We start from the raw sequence: 23,367 nt of genomic DNA on the forward strand, positions 1-23,367 counted from the left end.
CAGAAAAGACTCCGATACAACTTTCTCCCCTGCTGACTGCACCAGCACTACGTTTGAGAACTACAAATTACACCATTGTAACCATACAAAGATGGTGCCATTTGGAAAAAGAGATCAAGGGTATCTTTGTTTTCTTTTTTTAATTAACAAGGATGAGAGTAAACCAGAAAAAACCTTCACTGAATTGATCCCTAAAGAGCTTAAGAGCAAACCTGAATTTTGGATAGCAATTTTGGAGTCCAAGATTTATTAACACTTCCCACCTCCTATTCTTCCCTGACATGCCTCTGTTGGCAGAGATCTCCCATTTCCTCACCCTATGTTTCCGCTTCTCTTTCATAATATCCTTGGTGTCCTGAAGCATTTTCTCTTTCCAAAGGTCAAAGAAATATGAAGGATCCGTGTAGAATTTAAGTGCCTCTTTGCCATCATCCCTAGAACAGGGGGGAAAAAAAAAAAAAAAAAAAAAAAAACCAAAAAAAAAAAAACAAACAAAAAAAAAAGTCACACATTTGTTTGAAACCCAAAGAAAACGCAAGGCCTAACCCCAGATGACAGTTTAAAAGTCTGCAGTGAGAAGGTCAAACATGCTGCTCTTCCCTCTGTCCCCCATTTCAGAACAGGCAGCGGACCCACAGCCTCACTTGTCCTGGCTCTCCCACTTGCCATCACTTTTGTCCTCACACAAACTCTCCATTACTCAGCACCTGAAGAGCTCAACTGCTCTGAACAATCACCAAGAGAGCAGCAGGTCTCTCACTTCAACTCCCACTTGTTTGTGTTGTATTTTTGGTGTGAAAAAAACCTTCTCCAGCTCAGGAACCCTAAATCAGACCAGCAGCGTCCTTGAAACTCATGAGTGAGCGTGCATGCACACACACACACACACACTCTCCTCCTACTTTGCAGTGCAGCCGCGTCTGGCAGAAGACAGCTGCCTCCAGCTATCTGTAATTACTTTTTACCTGTTCAAAAGATATTTATGGATGTGGGCTAAGTCTCTGTATTCTGACCCCCTTTACTTCTACTACCTACAAGATGAAATCAGAGCAGGACTGCTCAGAAGAACTGGTTACAGAGCCAGCGTAGGTCACATCAGATGTCTCAGACCAGGCACAGGAGGCCACAGAAAGCATCTCCAGATCTACAGGAGTCTGCTGCACCCACCTGGGTGAGAGCCATTTACAGATGTATGCTCTGCAGTTTGCACTGCGGCTTTCTGGAAAGAAGCCACAGGGCTACAGAGAAGCACAAGAAAAATGCATCATCTGCACAACACCTAGCATGTTTATGCAGTGCCAGCCAAGCCTTGCCCCAAGGCAGTCACAAAAGTGACAGCAGGTAACCAAATATATAATTTTCTAGCTACCCTCATTTGTACAGCCCCAAAAGCAAAGTTCCACGTAATCCGGGGGATGGAGATTTCCTGGTGGATCTCAGTGTAGCAACTCGATTTCCCAGTGGAAATAGATACTTCAATACAGCACAAGATGGGAAATGACCTCCTCGGCAGGTTGGGAGGAAGAGGTACTCTGCAAGGGAGCAAGGGGCCAAGAAGGTATTGCAGGCATACCTGTAAGGTGAGAGAATGTTGAGAGGTGGAGGAGTATTGCAGGTCCTATAGGTTTCAAGGACAGGCACGGGAAGAGAATCTCTATCAAAGAGCTTCTGGTCCTGAGTAGTAGAGCTTTTGAAGGCCTTCCTGGTGTTAATGCCTTGCAGGGACACTGTAAGAAAGAGGAGAGAGCAAGTGAAGAACAGCTCGACCCAGGCCAATGACACTGAAGATAAAGTAGTGAACATCTGATTTCAGTTGGAGTTCTTGGCACGCTTAGCACTTCTTAAGGTCAGGTTCCTTTTCCCACAGATCTCTTGGGAAACCCAGCAAAGCTCAGATCATGCCGTGCCAAGATCTGCTGCTGTATAGACATGGCTCTCTTGAGAGTTGCCGATGTGGTTTTGAACCCCTGCGACCAAGACTCAAGAAGTGCACCGCTATCAAACTGTTGAAAAGTGAGTTTCCACATGGAGACTTGCTAACGAGCAAAGCTAGACTCAGTCAAAAAGGCTATCCACATGAGCAGCACGGTGCTTTTTCAGGAGAGGAGGAAATGGTCCCTCTTAGTCCAAGAGAAGACATTCCAACACCCATCGCAGCGTCATGCTCACTTTATGGCTGTGAACCAACCATGCTGACTCAATGAGAATCTTTACCACGCTTGGTCTGCAAGGACTCTGCTCCACTCCATTACCTTCTTCCTCTTTGGGATCCAGCTGAGTGACTTTGACTTGCAAGCGGTCAACTCTCTCGACTAGAATGCTCACCCGAGAGGCAAAGGTGTTGGCTTGAGTAAACAACTCTCCAAATATGTCTTCTGCAAATTTACCTGGAATATTAAAGTGTCCACATTACCCTTGTGAGCCACATCAGACCACATTCAGTCTCCCACCTTGTTTTCTTGAAGAAAGAAGAACGAACAAACCATGCTTCTTTTAAAGTTTGTCAGGGTTGAGTTTAACATCCAGGAAGAAAACGTTCTGTTCCACCAAAACCTGACATTTCCAAGGGATCTTCAAGCAATAAAGAAACAATCGAGACATACTTTCAGGTCGTTATTAAAGTAACAAAATAAAGAGGGCTGACAATACCATAATGGTCTGAATCTGGATGGGTATGTAGGTCCTTTAAGACTTTCTGCTGTTCTGTTTATTAGACAGGCAAATACAGTTAGATTTTTATTGCTCTGGAGAATCTCAAAGGCTCCCAGTCTCCAGCAGGCCTGCCTCCAGGGTAACTGGCACATATTTACAAGCTCAAAGTAGTCTGCAACTAGAGAGCAGACCCAGTCCTTGATCCTAAAGCCTGAGCTATAACCACAGATGAAAGCACTGACCCTTTTGTTCCTTCAGGTGGCAGTGTCTGAAAAATTGATGCATTCACGTTTATTCCAAATCAAAACCAAAGGGGAACTTCTCAAACAGGGATATTCTTTCTGCAACAGCTTGGATTGCCCAGTGCACTGCTATGACAAACATCATCCATCGTTTGGACTGTGAGAGTGCCTAGGGGCTTGGATCAGGAGCTCGCTGCACCACTTACAAGCATAACAAAAAGATGTCCCCTGTCCTTAAGAGTTTAAAAATCTACGCATGCAACGAGAGATGACCACAGGTAGACAGAGATGGGAGAACTGGAAGAAACCCAAGAACTTACGAGTACTGTCTTTTTGTTCTGCTCTCGCGCATAACCCAAGACAGGGAGCCCTAACCACGCTGAGGACAATACTGATCAGAACAGACTTGGCACTGACAGCAAACATAGGCCCATGGAGTTCCCACTGACGGGAAACATTTCCAGCCACGGCTGTTGAGTACAAGACTGCTCCCAATAAGCTGTCTGGTTTTGAAGTGCATCATCATATGGTCAACAGTTCGTTCTGGAATCTGTTACTCCTAAAGATCCTCTCTGACATTCAGGAAAGCATAACCAGTTGGAAGCCTAACTTTAACAGCAATTTTGGAAAATCTGGTTGTCTGCAATGAGTCACATCAGAAGGAGAAGCGCCCCTTCCACAAGGCAACGCGAGGGCATCCCCCAAAGCCCAGCTGCACAAATACTTTCAGCTATCTAAACTGACGTATCAGCTACTTGTTCATACTCCCATGCAGTTCTCCTTACACTGCCAAGCACGGGGAACCAGCCAGGTTAAAAATCAACCTCCTCCACCCCTTTTGGTGGCAATGCCAGCTTGAAGTGTTTGTAGAAAGCAAATGCTGGAAGTTAACTTCAACTGACCTCCTCCTTCCACTCTCCTAGACAATACAGACTCCACATACGTGCCATTAACAAGCCCAAACAGCTTTCCTCAAACTCATGAGAGGGATTTTATTTCTGGAGACCTAAGGGCCAGGTAGCTCTTGCTACAGCCAGGTTTCATGAAGCACTCCCCGTGTTCAACATCAGCACAAGACCAGCTCTCCTATTTGACCAAAGAGGGTGAACGTTTATCTATGGCATAATTTGACAGCTCCCAGCAACAGTTCAAAAAATAAAAATTGTAATTTGGTTTCTACTTTAATGAGAACTGAAAATAATTTCTGAATTTCACAAGGAACTGCAACAAGCACTAGGGAAAAAATGAAGTCTTTGGTTTGCAATACTGAGTAGTATGTTTCAAGCCTAAAATAATAAACAGCATTGTATATACTGGTCTTGACCCTGGAAGGAGAAAGCAGCAATGGTCCATATTCCCTTGCCTGTGTAAGTACACCTGTACAGAGTTATCACCCAGCATCTCTCATACCATTCTGTGTTTCATGTACACTTTCAGATGGGGTAAGGCAAAGATTAATTTTTTGGTTTAGTTACTTTGACTGCAAAAGTGCAGCTTACAATCAGAATTATCTTTGTCATGCACTGGCAGGAAGACAGACGGCATGATTTAATAGGTCTTTCCATCTTTAGCTTGTGGATTCTATAAAATCACACAGAAACGCACAGTCGACTTATACAAAGTGCTACCAGCTGTGATAGTAACGAAGGGTAAACTCACTGGAATATGAAAGTTTGACAAGATTTATGTTTGCATCTTTGTAAAGAGACTGTGGTGCACTAGGCATGGCTGATTATTCACTTGACAGGGCTGTCACAGCCTACTGAACCTGCTTTACGTTCCTGTAATATTCAACGTACGAGGAAGGAGCGGATTTATTTTTTCAGAAGTAAGAAGGAAAGAGGAGGGGGGGCAGGAGTTTGGTCATTTGAGTGCAAGCATTCTGTAGCAGTTAGTCTAAATATCGCTTCATTTAAAATACTGCTGACCCTAGGGAAGCGGGTAAGAGACGGTGCTCAGCATTTCCTCCCCACCTGCCTCACTCCCCTCTTACACAGACAAGCACGCAAGTGTCAGCAAGAGCCACTTCTCCCGAGTTTTCCCTCCAGCGCTCTGCTCGAGGTATCTGCGATTGGTCCAGCAGCACGCACCTCCCTCCCCACATCGCCGAGTGAGGCTCCCAGGGTACCTTCCCGATAAAGAAACTGGGCTGCAATTTGGCTTCCAGCACTTCACCCTCTCTGATGAGGTAGCAGCAGAGAAGCTTTCAATATCTGAGCTGCGCAAAGAAGGTCTAAACCTGAAGGATCTCACCACGGCTCTGTCACACTAACCCACTGCATGCCTTTGGACTGGGATTAGCTTTCTCTGCAGCTGAGATTTGCACAGCTTTACTGATTCTTCCTCATCATTTCACATGCACGAGATGGATTTTCCTCACACTCCACAACCATCTTGGCTACAAGACCTAACAAATGAACAACAAGGGCCAGTTGAATTCAAGCAGAGAGACTGGTCTTGCCTGTGCAGTGACATTTCTACAACCCAACAGAATGTGATACCGACTGGCAGCAAACACAGGCCCAGATTTTAGCAGCAACCATGGTTTTCACTGCTGGAAAGAGACTGCACTCCAACTTTCCCTGCCACATTCATGCTATGGCAGAAGACAAGGGGCTTGCTTCGCAGAGCAAGCAGAGGTGCTTGCAGACACCACGCAGAAGCTAAACAATGTATTAATTTGATTATCAAAGTCTTGCTTCAAGGGCAAAGGTGGCTAATCAGAATCCAGAGCATTTCAACAGAGTAAGGAGTCATCCCGGAGAGACCACAATTAACTCTTCATTTCTCCTACAGCATGTAGGCCCACGTTTTCCCTCCAGCCTTTACAAGGCTATTGGTCAGCCCACTGGAGAGCTGAGCTAGGCATCGCTACAGCTCGTGCTGCCATTTGAGCAAGCAGCTCCAAATCCCCTATACTCCAGAGGCAACGCTTGGCTCAGACTGGGGACTTTGGGTCTTGCAACACAACAAACAGCGGGGGCAAACAGGCAGCTTCTGCGTGTGCGCTTTAATTATCTTTCATTAAAAATAAGACTACTGACACACTGTAGATTCAACGCAGTCAAGCTCCATTTAGTAGCGCGTGCAATTACAGGCACATTCTCTGACACAAGATCCTGGCTGCTCGGAGAGCCTCCCATTTTACAAGCCTGAGTTGTGCTCCATCCTTCCATCTGCAGTTTCGCTGCAGCCTCTCACACATGCACGCACACAGACATACACCCCCCCCTCCCCATTTTCTCTTAGATAGGAAGGCAGTGGGACCAGGGATATGAAATTAGCATCAGATTTCTTTAGGAAAACATTTTAGCATTACCCAGGGAAGGCAGATGGGGGAGAAATAGGAACACGAGAGTAGAAAGGGAGCTAAATAAAGAGCACTAGCGACTCCTGAGGGCAACGCGCAGGCTCGCCATGGTACTCACTCAGGCTGCCCAGCTGTCGAATGACATTTGCCAGGGTGATGTTGGTCATGCATTCCAGCTCGCTTCGAACGCTAGGCAACGTCTGACGGCACAGGTGCCTTGGCTCAATGTTCCTCGTTACTAACGGCATGGTGGACCTGCTTCAGGCACTGTTCTGAAAGATGAAAAACAACCCAAAAAAGAAACAGGAAAGGATTACTCAACCGCAAATTCCAGGCACACCAGAGCCATGGTGTTCGTTTTTCCTGCTCTCAAATGGCTTTATTTATAAGCCTTCTTTCCCCCTCCCCACCCTTATAAGACTGGTTCATCAGAAATAAAGATCCTGCTGTTCTATGACTTGCAGTGACAGCAAAGCCCCACCAGCTCAGGTACAGAGGCAGAGATGGAAAACTACACATCTTCGCCCACACGCAAGGTGCTGCTGGCATTACCGCAGCTGTTGTTCCCTTCCTACCCATCCGCCGTCTCTGAGCAGTCTCCTTCCTCCCGCACAGTGTCTTTGGCGAGTCTTACAAGCTCTTCTTCAGAAATATTTTAAACTTGCAATCAATAGGTCTGCTTAAACCAAGAGGATGAAGACAGGAGATGTTAAAAAAAGACCCCAGCTTCTTCCAGCACACCAAAGCATGCGTGGTGCCTCCCTCCTGGAGCAGCACAGACAGGGCTCTCCTGAAACAACAGGAAGCGCTTGCAGCTGACCAGGAAACTTTCTGGTGACTGTTCCTTATCCTGCAGGCTGCACCCCTCTTCCCTTGGGAAATCCCCCGGGGCCGAGGTTTACACTGGACCATTGTTTCGTGCTACAGCAGTTTAACATTGAGGGAGCTCTAATCAGGATGCAGGACTAGAGCGTGCTCAGAAAGAAGTCAAGATTGATTGTACAACAGTCAGGACAAACTTCCAGTTCTTTAAAAAAAAAAAAATTTTTAAAAAAAAAAAAAAGAAGAAAACAGAAGTGTCCGGAAGTTATGCTTTGGACAGAAAATGCCTTTATGTGCAGGTCAGTGCCTTGAACTAACAAAAATCTCCTTTGCTAACAGGCTGAAATGTTGAAGCAACAAACGGCTCCCTCTCAGATCATCCGCCTCCAAGAGAGAGGAGGTAACTTGGGTAAACAGCTCAGAACAAGGAGCATGATGCATGCCTGAAATCTTTAAGACTAAGCGAAAGCAAATACATCCCAACTTCTTGATTAATTTAGAAGGGGAAAGAATCACTTTTCTAGGTCAGCTGAGGAACAACCCAAGAGAAGCAGCCAGCTCCCATGTGATAGGCATGCTGATCTGCTTGGGCTGGGTGTAAAAATAAAACAGGAAGCTAACAGCTTGGGGAACATGGCTTCCTGTCACCAACAGCAAAAACCCAAGAACCATAAAAAATCAGCTGTTTGCTCTTGACTTTGAGCCACCCTTTGATAGTCTCTGTGGCAGCTGGCAGCTTATCTTTGAGGTCCAGGAGTCCTTCCTGGATGCTTTTCTATCAGGGTGTTAAGAGGAAGAAGTGGGCATTATCCCTCCTAATTACCTCACAAGCCAGATTTTGAATTGCTAAATTTGACCCATTAAGGCAGAGGAGTTCAAGAGCCGCAGCATACCGGGGCCCACGGATATCTCCCAGACAAGCAGATATTGGTTGCCATTTTGCAAAGCCTCTACGCAAGGGACTTCGTGTGCTTGTCCCTGTGCAAGGAAAGGGTCCCCAAAACTGTACATCTTATCGAAGAGGGGAGCGAGATCTGCATCCAAATAAATAAAAGCAGAGACTCTCCGAGGACTGAAGCCCGTGTTGTTCTTCACCGTGTCCAAGCACTGCAGCAGCCATCAGTAACCGCTGGGATATTTAAAGAACAGGGTGAACTAAGGAAGGACTCTGACCTTCGCTTCCAAATACCCTGTGTTTTATTGATTACAGCCCAAGCCCTACAATCTTTTGTCAGCTTTAGCGCTTTACGCCAGACAAACTTTCCCAGCTCCCCCCAGACTGCAGTCTGCACCAACAAGCAGCTCTCATAAACAAGGCAGCATTTGCAGGCTGCCTGCATCGAGCTTCTCCCCTGTGCTTCCCCAGGGCTCGGCCAGGGAGCACATGCAGTGGGATCTGCAGAGCCAGAGTGGACAGTCCATCCACCAAGCCCGGCTGGAAACTGTCCAAGGTGCAGGACAGACAGAAGGAAAACAGCAAGAGGAAAAATAAGCCTGTAAGGGGGAAGAGATGTGAGCATGCATATATAAAGAGAGACAAACACCCCCCCCCGCCGAAGATGACAGGTAGCCAGGTCAGACAGACACAGGTAGCCCTAATCTCTGCAAGTATGGGGAGAACAGGGCAGAAAATGAAGTAGTGCCCCAGATACCCACAAATAAACAAAGGCTCAGAATGTTGTCTATATACAGCCCCCCCGAAAGTGTATGCCTTCAAAGCATGTTTTCAAACTAAAAGCAAGGAGTAGTGGTGAAAGTTGGTTTGTTTTTTTTTTTTAAATAACAATGGTACAGCACATGTACATTATGAATTTGCACCGGTGCAAGACAGCAGAGATAAGGGCTAAGAAAAACACTCCCTTTATAGCCTGGCTCATCCTGCCAGCCACCCCCACCCTCCCAGCACAGCCTGCCACACTCCACTGCAGAATCAAGAGTTTCGCCCTCGTGATCACTACAGACAGCCCTCCTCGCAAAGAGTGTGGCAGTGCTGCTTCTTCCCAAGGCGATGGGGACAGCTCTGCTGCCCTGCTGCTGCTCCTAAAACCCATCAGGATCCAGCAAGCAGCAGTCAGACTAAAAGAAGAGATTAACCCCGTGCAGCACCAGAGACGAGCAAGGCAGGGAGGACAGGATGGGCTGTGGACAACCACCCTTCTGCTCTCCCAGCAGCCTCTGGGATAAGAGGCACTTTAAAGAATTTCTTCCCCTCTGAGCGGAAGGACAAGGAGCTTCAAGGTTTCAGATGTTTTTGTAGGGTGGAGGCACGCAGATAGGAAATCTGGGACCTACAACCAGAGCTTGGTGCCAACTTTACCAAAAAGAGCAGTTGATGTCCCTACAAGAAGGCACTTTGCTGTTAGACCTCGTTTTTCCCCATGAGTCTTTGGAGGGTAGGTATAGAGCTAACAGCTAATGGGCTCCTGTAAAACCTTCATGCCTCGTGAGTAGGTGGGACAAAGATTAATAGTCTGGATTGGAAAATAAGTGGTGTATTTCAAAAGCAGCAGTCAGGTGGGGCAGAAAATCAAGTGTGGAGAAGGGACAAGTTATGAGAGCAGTGGGAGAAGGAGGAAGCAAAACACTGGAGACAGCACAAGGCATACAGCTGGAGGCAGGGAAGAGACACAGTAAATGAAACAAGGAAGGGACAGACCTAAAAAAGCTTTCCAGGAGGCTCTTGCTTTTATTCTTTAAGAGAGTCATTAAGAAGCCGATTGACAGCATGCTACCAGCAAGGGCCATCCAGAACTGCTTTACTTTCAGTGGTCAGGGCATGACAGCACAGCAGTTTTCCACCCCAGCTAGCCAGACTGGTCATCAGGCATTAGTCACTGTCACGTAACTACCGCAGACCATATATTATAACTAAATCCTACCATTCAGAAGCAAGTTAAATGAATTGCGAGGCCAAAAATCCTTATCTTTCAGGCAAAGATAGCATTTTCACTTGCTTATTAATGTTGAAGATTAGATTTGTTTCAGTAGTAGAGTTTGGGGTGCATATGATGTTTTTAAGAAGCTGCAGGAATGGCATGCCATGGGCACAGAGGACTTGCCCCAATCCCGCTGTAATAGGAAAAGAGAGGGAGCATGTTAAAAGTAAGAGGAAACTGCCTCTAAGAAACAGAAAACTGTCTGCAACAGATTTCTAATGAATATGGAAAAAAAAAAAAAAAAAAAGAGGCAGGCATCAAATTGAAACAGTGCTAGCTATGTGAAGAGAGAAGTTAAGTGATCTTTGCTGGTTGCAGAGCACGAAAGCCATAAGGAAATGGGCAGAAATGGGCAGACTAGGAGGCTGCTCATGTGCCAAATCCACAAACACTGCTGCACCAATTGAGGTTCAAAATAGTCATCCTCCCAACTGCCGTGCTTCACACCTTCTTAAAAACAAGAAGCAAGGGCTTTTGTTACGGTAACAAATGATTTTTGTCTCCCACTTGAATCAGAACCATCCCACCTGCTCACGGCAAGCATTTCCTCTGAAGTCTCCAAGCCACGGCTTGACTCGAAGAAGGCTCCAAGCCTTGTTATGACGGCGGCGGTGACTAAAAGCCAAACCACCCGAAAAGCCCAGCTTTGCCCCGTAGCTCTTTTCCCCTTGCCTCCCTGCAGCCGTATGCTGCCCCACCTCCAGCCGGGCATTGCCAGAATTCCTCATCATTTCCCCTCTCCCAAAATGCTTACGCACACGTTGCCGAGCCCTGGCCCGCTCCACAGCCCCATGCCGGCCCAGAAAAAGTTTGCTGAGCACGACAAAAGCCCTGGAAGCTGAGCTCACCGCTCCTACATTCCTACCGATCTTTCAGCCACAACTGGCACCTCTTTTCCAGCTTCTGCTCGGCATCACCCTTCCTATCCTGTGCTTGCTCACTGCACAGACAGTGGTCTCGGACGCCTTGTATTTCTCCAAGAAAGCAGGATCCGTGTGTAGTGCTTCTTCATATGGCTGCCGATCTCACACCCTGCTCCCTCCACAACAAGCTCTCACCTTGAATCCCTTACTCATCAGTTTGTAAGCAGATTTTGACTTTGGCAATTATTTCTGTCAATACTTTGGGGGCACCAGGAAACAAGCATGGCACAACATAGGCCTGTAAAGCCGGGAGGGGGGCGGAAAATGCGACTTGCAATTTTTGCCTTTCTGAATCCAGCACTTTGAGCAAAGCACGAGGTAAATTCAAGATAAGCATGCTGCTCTAAGATTTCTTATCAGCAAGTCATCGACCGCTCTCCCCATGAGCTCTGCTGTAGCAGATCACTCAGGAATCCCAGTTCTGGATTAGAATCAAGTACAATTGGTTTGTTTCAAACAAGAACTGCCAGTCTATAAACCCCTCACACAAAGCTGCGTCTTATTGACTATTTTTAATAAATAGGGCTGGCACAGTAAAATTGGACAATTGTTACGAACAATAAAGGAGACAGACTTTGATTACAAGTATTGAGAAGCAATACAGGGACATTTTAGGATTGAGTATTTGCTTTCCAACGCGAGTTCTGTCAACTGAAAACAGCAACTCGGAGCAAATACTCCTTAACAAGCAGTTTGGAGCAGAGCAGAAAACAGCACTGCACAGCAAGAGAGGAACCAGCCTTTTTTTTTTTTTTTTTTTTTTTTCAGCAGGCAGATAGTACAGTCAACACCACGGTGCAGAGGAGAAGGTAGGCAGGACTACAAGGTGAGACGTGTATGCAATGCACACAAAGAGCTGTAAATAACAGCCCAAGTTGGAGGGAGAGATCTGGCAAGGTTCTTCTCACTGGTATTTGACCAGCTAGCATAGCATTACTGGGAGTCACCTGGGTAATTCCCCACTCAATGTGACACACAACCTCTTAGATCAGGGACCATCTGCAAATAAATCTGGACCCCAGCAGTGATATCATCTGTCATAATGTCTGGTGTAGCACAAAGCACCTAAGGAGGACAGAGCGCATTTTTTGGGGAAGGGGAAGGAAATTAGGCTTGATCTTCAAGTACATCAGGGTGACCAATCACCCTGCCCTCAGCAGGGCTTACAAAATCTTCTGCCTGGACACAAACAAGCAGCATAGTCAAGGAGACCAAGCCTTCAGCTAAGCGCCTTGGAGAGCAGCCTTTAGGAGTACCCATCGGGGGATTAGACACACCAGCAGGTTTGGGAATGAGGGAGAAAGGAGATAATCAGATCTGAAATTCCCATCAGTATGAAATGAGACTTAACTCAGTAGCTTGCCAACGCAGACTGACTGTTCTTTCTAATGTCTGTGACAACTCTGCTTCAAATTTCAAGCTTCTCTCAGCAGTAACTACTCCCCCATGTAGCTGTAATGGCCAGAAAGAGACTGGCTTTTATGTAACCCCAAAAGACTAGCAGAAAGGAAAGCAGCAGCCACACACACACGGAGAACGGGAAAAAAAAAAAAAAAAAAGAAAAAAAATCAGCAGAAGGCTCTGCTGAGTGCTCAGGGCTATATCCAAGCTCACAATGCAGCCACAGAGAAGTGGGATGCAGCAATCAGGAATGCTACAGTTCCACGCTCGGAGAGAGACCTAGCAATCAGTGCTGCATCCAAGCAATAGGGAGTGAAATTATAGAGCAAACTGCTATGTGATGCCACAAACTACTCCATCCCGCCAGCTGTAACAAGTATTCATTCCCAAAAACGCGTCACAGGCTCATCTGTCATTAAGAGCCCAGCCTGCCAGCAGCTGAGCAGGAGTCAGCAGTGAAGGGCAGCTGCAGGGCTGCTTCCTTTCACAGTGGTCTATTCTCCCCAAAAGCCACGGGGGAGATGCATGGGTAAACCCCCCCGGGCCGGGGGAAAAACGTTGCCCACCATCTCTTACCAGCCACTAAGATGGAAAGCGCAGTCTGCGTTTTCACCCACCATCGCACAAAACCTTTCCTGAAGCAGGATCTACTGAAAACACAGGGCCTTCAGGAGAACACAGTTAGCTGATCACAAAAAACCCATACATAACCCCTCTGTACATTAATAATTCACTTCAATCACCAACTCAAGAACTTCACAGATATGATCTGGCAGCATTATGAAAGAGGTGTTTCAGCAATAGCGTGGGGCAAGAGCAGCACTGCACATTTCCACAGCGATGCTCTGACACTAGGAAACGTCAGCCCTGATCTCGCAGAATAACGAAGCATTGTACAGCGCACTGTGGAGTCCTTGAGACAACAAACATCTAGCCTGCTCAGTTCCCGGAGTAAAAATACTCTTTCTTTTTTTCTTCCCCTTCCCCCCCCCCCAGTCTGCTGGCTCTGAAAAATGCAAAAGAGGCTCAGAAAGCCATTTTCTGCATTTTTTGTCTGGCTCATGCATTATCATCATCATTTACTGCCCTCAAGGGGATTGCACAGGTGTGACTGAAAATTTGGCTCTTCCTTTTAAACTTTTGTTATCAGCTTTACTGAAGATGATCTTGCTGGAATAAATGCCAGCCTGCTCTCCTGGAGAGGAACTCGCTCGAAGCTGCTGGCAGAAATCAAGCTGGGGGTGGAAGGATGGGGGTGTCACCAACGGGGAACATACAGATCCTCGTAGCTTCTGTTGGAGTGCAAATACAGCCAGCAGTTGGACCTAGACTTTTTTTTTCCCCCTAAAAAATACACCATTGCCCTAATTAATGTTTCCATTCATTTAGCTGAAAAACAAGTTAAACAAAGAAGGTCACCCCGTGTTCCTATCAATGCCTGACTAGGAGGATACAGGCAGAACAAATGCATTTAAATAAAACTCTAGAAGAGATGTGACAAGAGAAAGGCAGTTTAGCTCAATTAAAGAGAGCTGTCACAGGGATTTGATTCTCAGAATACGGAACTATTGATTAAACAGGAATTAAAGCTCCAAAACAGAAAGGTTTCAAGGTCTTTGCTGTGAGGATATACATCAGGAGAGAGGCAGGGCTCCTTCAGCACCAGAAGAGCTCTGGCTTTGTTGCTTCCTAGGAAACAGGAGCAGCAAAGGGAGCAGAATGCTTTCTGTTAAACCTATGAATAATTTTGGCAAGGATACAAGGTCAATGACAATACAGAGTAGGATCACAAACTTCAATCAACAGGTAGCTTTGGCATACTCAGGTAAAGAAAACCCACCATAAGTTCTCAAATATTTTAGGAGTATATGGGGAGAGAGGCCTGGTCAGTGGGCAGGTTTCAGTCCATCAGCAGGAGGTCTCCAACGATACCTGGTCTGAGCCCGAACCAGTGTCCAAAGTGAATGAGACTGTTCAAGGAATCAGTCTCAACCTGTCCCAGGATATGAGTCCCCTGAGCAGTAACAAGCCCCAGGGTTAGCAATCACGGCAACCCAAGAGAGAGATGTCTATTACAACGGGATTGCCACTCTGCCCCAAAAGCCAGTCCTTAAAGGTCAAGGTTGAGGAGCTTTCGTTGGCAAAGCCATCTGTTTGTTTCTGTCCCAATCCAGGCAAAATATGCTCTGGATAAAATCACAAGATTTCATTTTCCAAGCCTCAAAGTCTGTAACAGCACTGAATTAACTTCAAAAGGTCTTGACTAGAAGAGATGCAATTTAGGTGGCAACACAAGCAGCATCGTTTCCAACAGCTTCATCTGGAGGTACTGCAGGTACCTGAGCCTCACGCCATCACTGCGGGGATGCCTGCGCAGAACCACAGGCCAACTTCTGCAAATGGTGCGTGGCTGCTAAAGCAAACACCGCTGAATCGCTCATTCCCAGGCTGAATTACTGCTAATGAGGATAGCATGTTTTCTTCCTCTCCTTCACACCAGCCTCCTCCAGCAAGAGGAAAGGCTTGTGCCTGTTCGCACTAACAAAACGCTCGGTGCAAAGCGCAACTCTCACAATACATCAGCACATTTTCATTCTACGGTAGCGCTCGGTAATTAATACGGAAAGAGAGGGTGTGTTTTTTTTTCTAAATTACTTATTCCTGAAGTCTGAACATATTTTAACCTTCCTTTTCGGCAGATAAACTCTGTCTCATTTGCAGCTAAGCTCAGCCTCCCCTCCTTTAACACACACTAAACTATTTTGATTAATGAAAGAGTAGGAACAAACCAGTTCCAAGTGTTTTCTATACAGCTCAACTGCTCTTTCAGTTTCAACTCACGCCTAGATAATTATATCACAGCTCTGAGTGCCCCCACCCTTCTGCTGCACTTGGGGAATACTGGAAAGATAAGTCTTTTCTTAATTATTAAATGTAAATAGCTCATTAAATATAATCCAATTACTTTAATTGTAAGAAAAAGGAAGTAATTACAATATGTACATGTATTCTTGCCTGAACAGTTTTAATATCTTAAATGAATCTTTGCAGCATTAATATTTTAAGTTAACCTTTGACACGAGGAAAAAACCAAAGACATTGACTCCCTGATATTTTCCAGAAGTGTTATATCTGCTGGGATTTCTGTCACAAAAAACCAAGAGAACAGCCTTGAGCATCTAGATTAAAATGGTTTATGAACAGCGTCTTAATAAAGTCAAAATAACACATGGGTTTTCTATTGCGGAAGGAAAAAAAAAAAAAAGATACGCATATGATGACACATTAAGACCCTGGATATGCTTTTTGGATCTCAGGAGTCAAGTGAGATGGGTAGTACTATGAACTCAGGAGAACAGGCAGGTGCCCACCCCACCAGTACCAAAAGCCACCACGTATCTGGGGTTTTCCAGGCAGTTCTCCCTTCCCACGCCTACAGTTTGTCCTGTCCAAAGGTGGGAAGAGGAACCAGGGCTGGGGGAGAAGGGGCCTGCCCCATGTCTGGGATTACCCCGTTCTTCTGTAGAGGTGCCCAGCGAGGCAACCCCACAGAAACACTGAATCTGGTTTTTGTGCACGTACGAGCCATCTGTGCAACGTACGGGCATGGCGCATGATCCCAGGCTGCCATTTGGGATTTGCAGGCAGAGCTACAGGAAGCTGTGAGTAGCAGTCTTCTGGTTTTGCTCAACAGCATGACAATCCTTGGACTCACTTTCTCCATCCATGCAGCCAGCGGGACCAAACAACCTTCCAGGCAGACTTCAGCAAGGCCCCACTGTTTCAATCAGCCCCCCTGGTCTGACAGAGCAGGGTCAAATTTCAGCTTGGACGTGGTGACAGATGCCTGTGTAATCTCCTTGGGACAGTCAGAAAAATATTCTTTTTAAGCTGTAGTTGTTTCCATTTTGCATGTTCTGAGCCCAGCAGTGATCTCACCTTATGTAATCTACAGTGCAAACTCCAGGCTCTGGACCATCCAAAAGTATTTCAGAGTGTCTGAAACCATCACTTATTGAACCGATCTTTTCGGGAGAAGAGAGATTAGACTGTATTAGGGATGCTAAAGATGCAAGTGTTTCTATCAAAGCTCACCACAAGGTCTATAATAAGCTGCTTTATGGAAACCTCTCATGTGAAGCCAGACCCTAGATGTAACCTCCTTGATACAATATTGAATTCTCAATAGCAACCAAAAGGCTATTTTGTATAAGTTAATTACACACATTTTTAATTTAGCCTCCAAAAGGGAAGCGGCCAGTTATTTCATGCTGCCCTAGACACAAGGTAAAGGTTTTACACAAGCTGTGTTTACAGCTATATGCCTTCCTCCAGCAAAGGATCAGCTCAGCAGCTGTTGGTATTGAAAGAACAGGATCTGGGTGTGTGCACGGTTCTCTCTCGCCTTTTTTTTTTTTTTTTATTTTTTTGCAGCTGCAAGGCCAAAACCATAAGAGTGTGTGCTTTTTCTTACGGTGCACAAAAGCAGGGTGCCTGAAAGGGAACTCGCTTCCGCTCTGGCAGGCACTCAACCAACTATTTGCTGGGCTAAGGGGTGGTCGGGGAACTTTCACCCATCCATTCAGCCAGGGCTGCTATTCCCCCTCCCTCCCAATTAAATCCCATTTTTTGCACTCCATGCATGAACCGCAGCTACACCAATACATCAGATATTGTGGCTGATAGCCTTCTCTGAATGCCACTTAAAGCCCTCCAGTGCAGAGCTGACTGAAAGCAAAGCATCATTCATTCTTTGAGCAACAGAAAAAGACTTTTGCTATACAGAGACTTGAAGTAAGACTCTAAGAAGTAGGAAAAGGGCATCTGTGAAAAAAGGAAGTGAGAAATTAAAACCACATTCAATCTTATTAGCAGTTATACAACAGGTCAACAAAGTACTTTGCAAAACTCCACAGCATGTGAACAATTTATGCAGAACTCGCTCCTATGCGATCAGTGACACCAGCCCATTTGGCTATTACGGAAAAAAGCAAAGATTGTCAGCAACTATTTTAAATAGCCCAGCTGGGAGGGGAGATGGCTGGAGACATTACCTCCATGCCTTGCAGGGAGTACACTTACGAGATGAGAACAGGAGGAATATTCCCCCTCCTCCTCTTCCATCTGAAACATTTTCGCTCTCTAGGGATTTCCAGCATCTTATAAGCGAAGCCTCTTTGAAGTACCGCAAAGTGGCATTGCTCATCATTTCAGTAATGATAGTAAATAAGCTCCAGTATTTTGTTGATCCTTTTCCTTTTGCTTTACAAACAAAAGGTCAGAGTCATTAGCCCAGTTTTATGAGCAGGGAGAAATGGAGGCTCGGAAGAGGCAGACTGCTCTGTAACATCATCGGAAACGTCAGCGAACAAACAAGACAAGAAACCCTAAGCCACGGGACTTAAGAATAGCCATGCTAGGTCATCCAGCCTCCAGATAAACCAGCATTCTCTGTCCATCAGTGGCCAGATATCAGATGCATAAAGAAAAGAGCATGAGAACAAGGCAAGCACAGAGCAACAGTTCTCCCTGGTGTCCTTTTCCACGTTGCAGCACCCCACCGCACATTAAGACCACGCAGAAACAAACACTATTATTTAATTGTCCTTTATGGATTTCACTTCCATAAACTGGTCTCATCAGTTTCTGAACTCATCTAAACCGTTGGCATCCATGAAATCCCAGGGCAGCAAGTCCCACATTTATCATACACTAGGTGAAAAAAACTTCCTTTGTGCCCTTCACTTTACAATTAGGAGATTTTAATCTCAAATCTATGTGTGTCTTTGCTTCATAAAGGAGTTGTTTGAATAAATGCATCACCATTCATATTAAACAAGCACCTTCCGGGAAGAAGGTTATCTAGCTGCATCAGACAACAGAAGAGAAGCTCTCAATTCTTACCAAGCACTTTCAGTAGAAACCAAAAAATAAACTCATGGTTCAGGCTTGATTTACTGCAGCAGTAAGAACAAACTATTTTTAGTGGACAGCTCTTTGCATGTTGTTCGGCCCATTCTCAACTGTGCACCACTTTCAACAGTAATGCAGGACAATCAGAACCTCCAGGACAACAGGTCACTAGTGATCTCAGAGCAGCTCCTCTAAAGCGGTGACCCAGCAACAGCCTCCCATGCAGAAATTTACGTCCTTAAGAACAAATGCTAACTGCTACTGCTTCACAGGCATCTCCCTTCTTCCTCTCTTGGCATCACAGCATCCTTTAAACCACCATTTCTCCCCAAAACAGGTCTGGGATACTGCTCTGTAAGAGGAGACAACACGGAAGCTGTCAAAGGAACAGAGCAGGTCGCCACTGACCGCATTTGTGGGAGACGAGTTGAGATTCCTGGTCCTTTAAATTTTCTTCATCAAAGCCCCTGGCAGATGCATACTTGCGATATGTCTGTGCTCCACCACTTCTCCAGCAGCAACATAATACCAGAAAGCTTTACTGTGATTTCAAGAATTAGGGTAGGATCTAGAGGAACTATTTCCCAGGCCCATTACTGCAGTGAAGGCGAGCTCAGGATGGAGAATGTGATTAACGCTTTGCACTGCTGCTGTACTGCTTGCTCAACAAAATAACATGGAAGTTCACGTTTCAGTTCTTCTGGGAGGGGACCTCCCCCCTACTGCCTCCCAGGCAGGAAAATAAAAATCCTGCAGACCTTCAGATGGAGAAACCAATCTTATATATAAATCAGAATCAGGCCTGAATCTGATAACCTTCTGTAGAAGCTCCTGTTAGCAAGCACTCCCTTTGCAGTGAAGCCTGATCAGCAGCACCAGTAGCCCCCCCTTCTCAAAAAGAAAACACACAGTCTTTTTATTACACAGAGTTGCAAAAATACAAAGGAAGTAAATGTCACCGGGGTGGTTCTGTTCTGAGCAGTCATTTGCTTATTACCCAGAAGCCATTTCCACATGCCTTTTTTTAAATCCAGTGTTTATAAATACCTAAAATATTTAAATAAATGTTAATCTGCGGTAACTAAGGGCCCAATCTCACAAATATTTGTCCTTGCACAGTGAGAATAAATACTCAAATACACAATTTCTTACTACAGATCCTATTAGAAGCAAGAGTGTGGCTGAAAACAGTAACACACCACAAGACAGGCTGGGAAAATAGTTGCATTTTGCTTTCCTAGATTTCCGCACAGTGAAAGTGTCACTTTTGGTTTGCCTCCTGTGCATTTTGCGCAGCATTACTTTAGAAACTACATAAAGGAGCAAGCCCAGCACTGAGCCGTCAGACAGTGGCCTGTTCTGGCTACTTGAACTCTCAGAAGCAGCTTTTGGCAGTGCATGTTTTTGCTGGGTGCTGGTGTCCCATTCTGTATGGGGACAGCGGGAACTTTATACACAACACATGCAAACACAATCGCTATTCAATCCTTTTCCTGGTTTGTGACTGACTCGTGCAGCACATGCAGCAATGTATTTTGCTCAGCTGAATGACCAAGGGCTAAGTATTATCATCAAACCTAGCAGAGACAAAACAGAAACCTTAAAGTTAAACATTTGAGTCCAGAAAGCCCACAGAGAGAACCTATCTGGAAGGATTAAAGCCGAGTCTTACACTTGTTGAAATCTTCCTTATTACAGTCTGTCAAAGAAAACCAACCTGATTTTGTTGAAACATTAATCCTAACAACCTTCTTTGTTCTTCTATCACCACAAAAAATAAAAAAAAAACAGGAGATGGATTTGCTGCTCTAACTATATGCATATGAGGCAATCACTGAAGTTTTAACCCCTCCACCCACACTATGTGATTATCTAAGCTTTGTGAATGAAATCAACTTTTCCTAGACCAGCCCTGAAGAATGAGATATATTCAAAGCATGCTGAGAAACTGGGTTGGTAGTTATCATAAAGGTTGTATTCTTTTTAATGAATCACTGCTCACAAATACCTTCTGAGCTGTAACTTAAAAATACACCATTTCTGTTCGGTGTGTCACATTATTCATAGGGAAACCAGTTTTATACTCTGCTTAAAAGAACTTTACTATTAACTCATTACTTCAAACTCCAGCAGTGATATCTCTAAAGACATGAGGGCTGCAGTTCCAGCCTCTACCCTTCTTCAGCAAGCCACTCACTTCACAACACATTTCAAATAGGACTTGTACAAAAAGTAGCCAGAAACACACCAGATTTCCCTCTTTTTTTTTTTCCTGCAGCCTTAGCCTGCACCCTCCTACCCACCCCCCAGCATAGTTTTGTAAAACCCGAGCTTGAAAGATTTGTTAGGAATGTAGACCAGACAGAAGCTAAAGCAAGGAACAGTGGGTGAGCCTGCAGCCTGAGATCAGGCAGTGGCATCACACTGCTGCACAGCTGATTTTTTGCGGGGCTGGGAACAGGGGTGTGGGAACAGCAAAATGAAGCAGGGGTCTTGCTAACATCACCATGCAGCGGCTTGGAAAAACCTGATCAGCAGCAGACAGCTTGGAAAGGCTTTATCTTCACAGCTGTGAAGAGGAAGGAGTCTGACAGGCATGAGCCATCAGAAGGTTTGGTTTTTTAAAATAAAAAAAATGGAATTTGGGGCATTTACTTTTTGAACTTGTTACCAGACAGATAAAAAAAAAGTCACATTCCCTTCTGAAAGCAGTCAAAATATGCAGTTTAGGGAAAAGCTTGCATTCAGTTCAATCCTGGAAGTTTATCCTCTTACAACTCAAAGTACAGCAAGGCTTCACCTTGTCTCAGCTGGGCTGAGACAAACCTGCTCCTCACCCCAAACAGAACAAGGCTTTTAACCAAGCAGAAATCGATGCTTTGGAAGGCACAAGTCCTGGGTTTGACCCCCACCATCACCAACCCACCCAGGGACAATATTGACAACTGTAGCTTGACCAATGATCAGCATTAGGTGGGTCTTTAAAGCCTGCATCAAGCTCACTCACTCAAACTTCATGTTTTCAAGCACAATAGTTAAAAAAAAAAAAAACAAACCCAAACAACAAAAATGCACAGAACTGGAGTGCCTGGCCAGCTCCACCCCACTTCCTGGATAAAACTTGTCCTTGGCTGTGAACGCAAGTGGATTTTCAAAGTCACTCTATCAACATTCTGTCTGTGTTTTCAGTGGGTAGATGTTAGCTTTGGTTTGTTTTTAACTAAGTTTTGGATTAAACTCTGTATCGGTTTCTATGACAAAAACCCACTCAAGGTCAATAAGGGGCAAATCAGAATGAAAAGTGTCGCAACGCAGCATTTTAAATTTCTGCAGCATTTAGTAGCAACTGATTCTGCAGATGTTTAAAACGGGTGGAAAACATAACTATTCCCCTTCCTCATGTGACCAAGCGTACTGACTTTAGTACTTCCCATAAAGTAACATTTTGCATCAGCTTTGTCACAGGGAGGCACACACACGCACACCCTGCTGGCTTCTCACATCTTTTACTTTCAACTTTTCCACCTCACAAGTCTTTGTGGGGCTGGACATGCAAGTGTGAAGGTTACAGAGGGCTCCATCAATGATGACCTTGTCTGCAGCCGGTGTACTTAATGAAAGTTTTCTATTGTTATTAATATAATTTTATGCCCACCAACATCTGCAGTGCTGAAAAACTTAGACTTTCAGTGTTTTCTAGTGTCTTACTGAAGAGGCCTACTCCTGGCATTACACACCACGCAGTCCCACCAGTGGTCTAATCTATGTAGAAGTGCCCAATTCTGCTGTTGCTACTAACGAAAGTAAAAGAGTAATGTCAAATGTGAAACTTTTGGCAGGAAAAAAAATCCTACCATGGGAAGGTCCTTGAGGTCACATAACAGCTAACAGGGAGGAGCTGCAATCTCTTACCTTTCTCCAAAGGACATAGGCTCTTTGTATCCCAAAGCAGTAACCGCAACACAAACCTAAATGCTGGTGAGGTACAACCCCAAGGACATTCCTTAACAACTTATTCCTTCTCTGGAAGAAATATCATCTGAGGTCACCAGCAGGTCAGAGCATTTGACCAAACTACCCGACCATATCCTGTTACACCCTCCAAAGCTTCTTTTCAGAGAGCACCTAGGGATTTAAGACTGGGGAAAACATTTTCCAAAGCACACTACAGCACCCACATAGACTTACCCCAAGTAGTTTTAGATTTTATGGGCTCATATGGCTAGTTAATGGTCAAGGGGCTTACACACATCCTTAAAGTATAGCCAGACACACTGAAGGGCGCACCCACTTGTGGGGCAGGAAGACAGCCAGGAGGGAGAAGTCGCTTTCACAGCAACGCTCCATGAGCGCAATCACCAGAACTTGCACCAACACGGGCAGCCAGCTCACACCCAGACAGACAGACTTTGTACACAGACATGCACACGTTTGCACAAGCACTGATGTCAAACCCGACAAAGGCTGCAGCCAGCCTGGGAAGGGAGGGACCCCCCTCCCCCAGCACAGCAGCACTGCCTCTCCCTTAGAGGAGACCCTGCAGCACCCCCACCCTTCTCCCCAGCTTCCCCAAACCATTCTCACTAAGTCAGACCTCCGTAATGGCCCCAGGACAGCAGACACCGGCGAAGCCTCGAGAGAGCCCGCCAGACCGGCATTTCCTTAACCCAACGCAGGGCTCTGTCCACCCCCCCGGGCAGGCCAGCCCTCCCCCTACACCCCAGCCCCTCCGGCCAGCCCGGCCCAGGGCACACACCCTGCACTGAGCCATGGCCCCTGGGAGGGGCTGGGCAAGTGTCAGCCCAGGGATGAAGCCAATTCCTTTTCCCCGTCCCCAGCCCGGGGCCAAGCCCGCCCCAAACCTCCCAGCCCGGGGGCACCAGGGCCCACACCAGCCCGGGACTCACTATGTGGCAGGAAACAGTACCCCGCTCAGCCCGATAGCTCACTATTTGGCAAGGGCCTAGCGGCCCACCCCAGCGCCTCCGCCTCTCTCCCCCGGGAAGAGGCGGCCTAGGAAGCCCGGGGAGTCTCTGCTCGCCTCTCTCGTACTCACCCCCCTCCGCAGCTGTCCCCTCCGGCCCCCTCGGCTCGTTACCACCAGGGCGGGCCAGCCCGGCCGTCCGCCATTCCACAGCTCCCCCTCCCTGCCCTGACTGAGCCTCGCC

General features: G+C 46.0%; 1 protein-coding gene across 10 annotated transcripts in view; it reads right to left on the reverse strand.

Moving 5' to 3' along the window:
- The window catches only part of WASF2 (WAS protein family, member 2), a 38,875-nt gene extending 15,508 nt beyond the window's left edge, over positions 1–23,367 (reverse strand). For 5 of the 10 annotated variants that reach the window (XR_774906.1, XR_774905.1, XR_774907.1 and 2 more), the window contains exons 1-5: positions 23,256–23,367; positions 6,323–6,476; positions 2,253–2,387; positions 1,574–1,727; positions 317–434 (exon numbers count right to left, since the gene is read on the reverse strand). Coding sequence is in view for 7 of the 10 variants with exons in the window: in XM_010576171.1 (XP_010574473.1) it covers positions 317–434; positions 1,574–1,727; positions 2,253–2,387; positions 6,323–6,452 (537 nt within the window). In the remaining 3 variants the exon portion in view is untranslated. Of the gene's footprint in view, positions 1–316; positions 435–1,573; positions 1,728–2,252; positions 2,388–6,322; positions 6,477–6,779; positions 6,995–12,862; positions 12,939–21,907; positions 21,994–22,111; positions 22,325–23,255 lie in introns of those variants that run through there. The other 5 variants (XM_010576172.1, XM_010576175.1, XM_010576173.1 and 2 more) reach the window with 5 other exon arrangements.

The sequence above is a fragment of the Haliaeetus leucocephalus genome, unplaced genomic scaffold (genome assembly GCF_000737465.1).
Source record: "Haliaeetus leucocephalus isolate CR32 unplaced genomic scaffold, Haliaeetus_leucocephalus-4.0 Scaffold517, whole genome shotgun sequence".
Lineage (NCBI taxonomy): Eukaryota > Metazoa > Chordata > Aves > Accipitriformes > Accipitridae > Haliaeetus > Haliaeetus leucocephalus.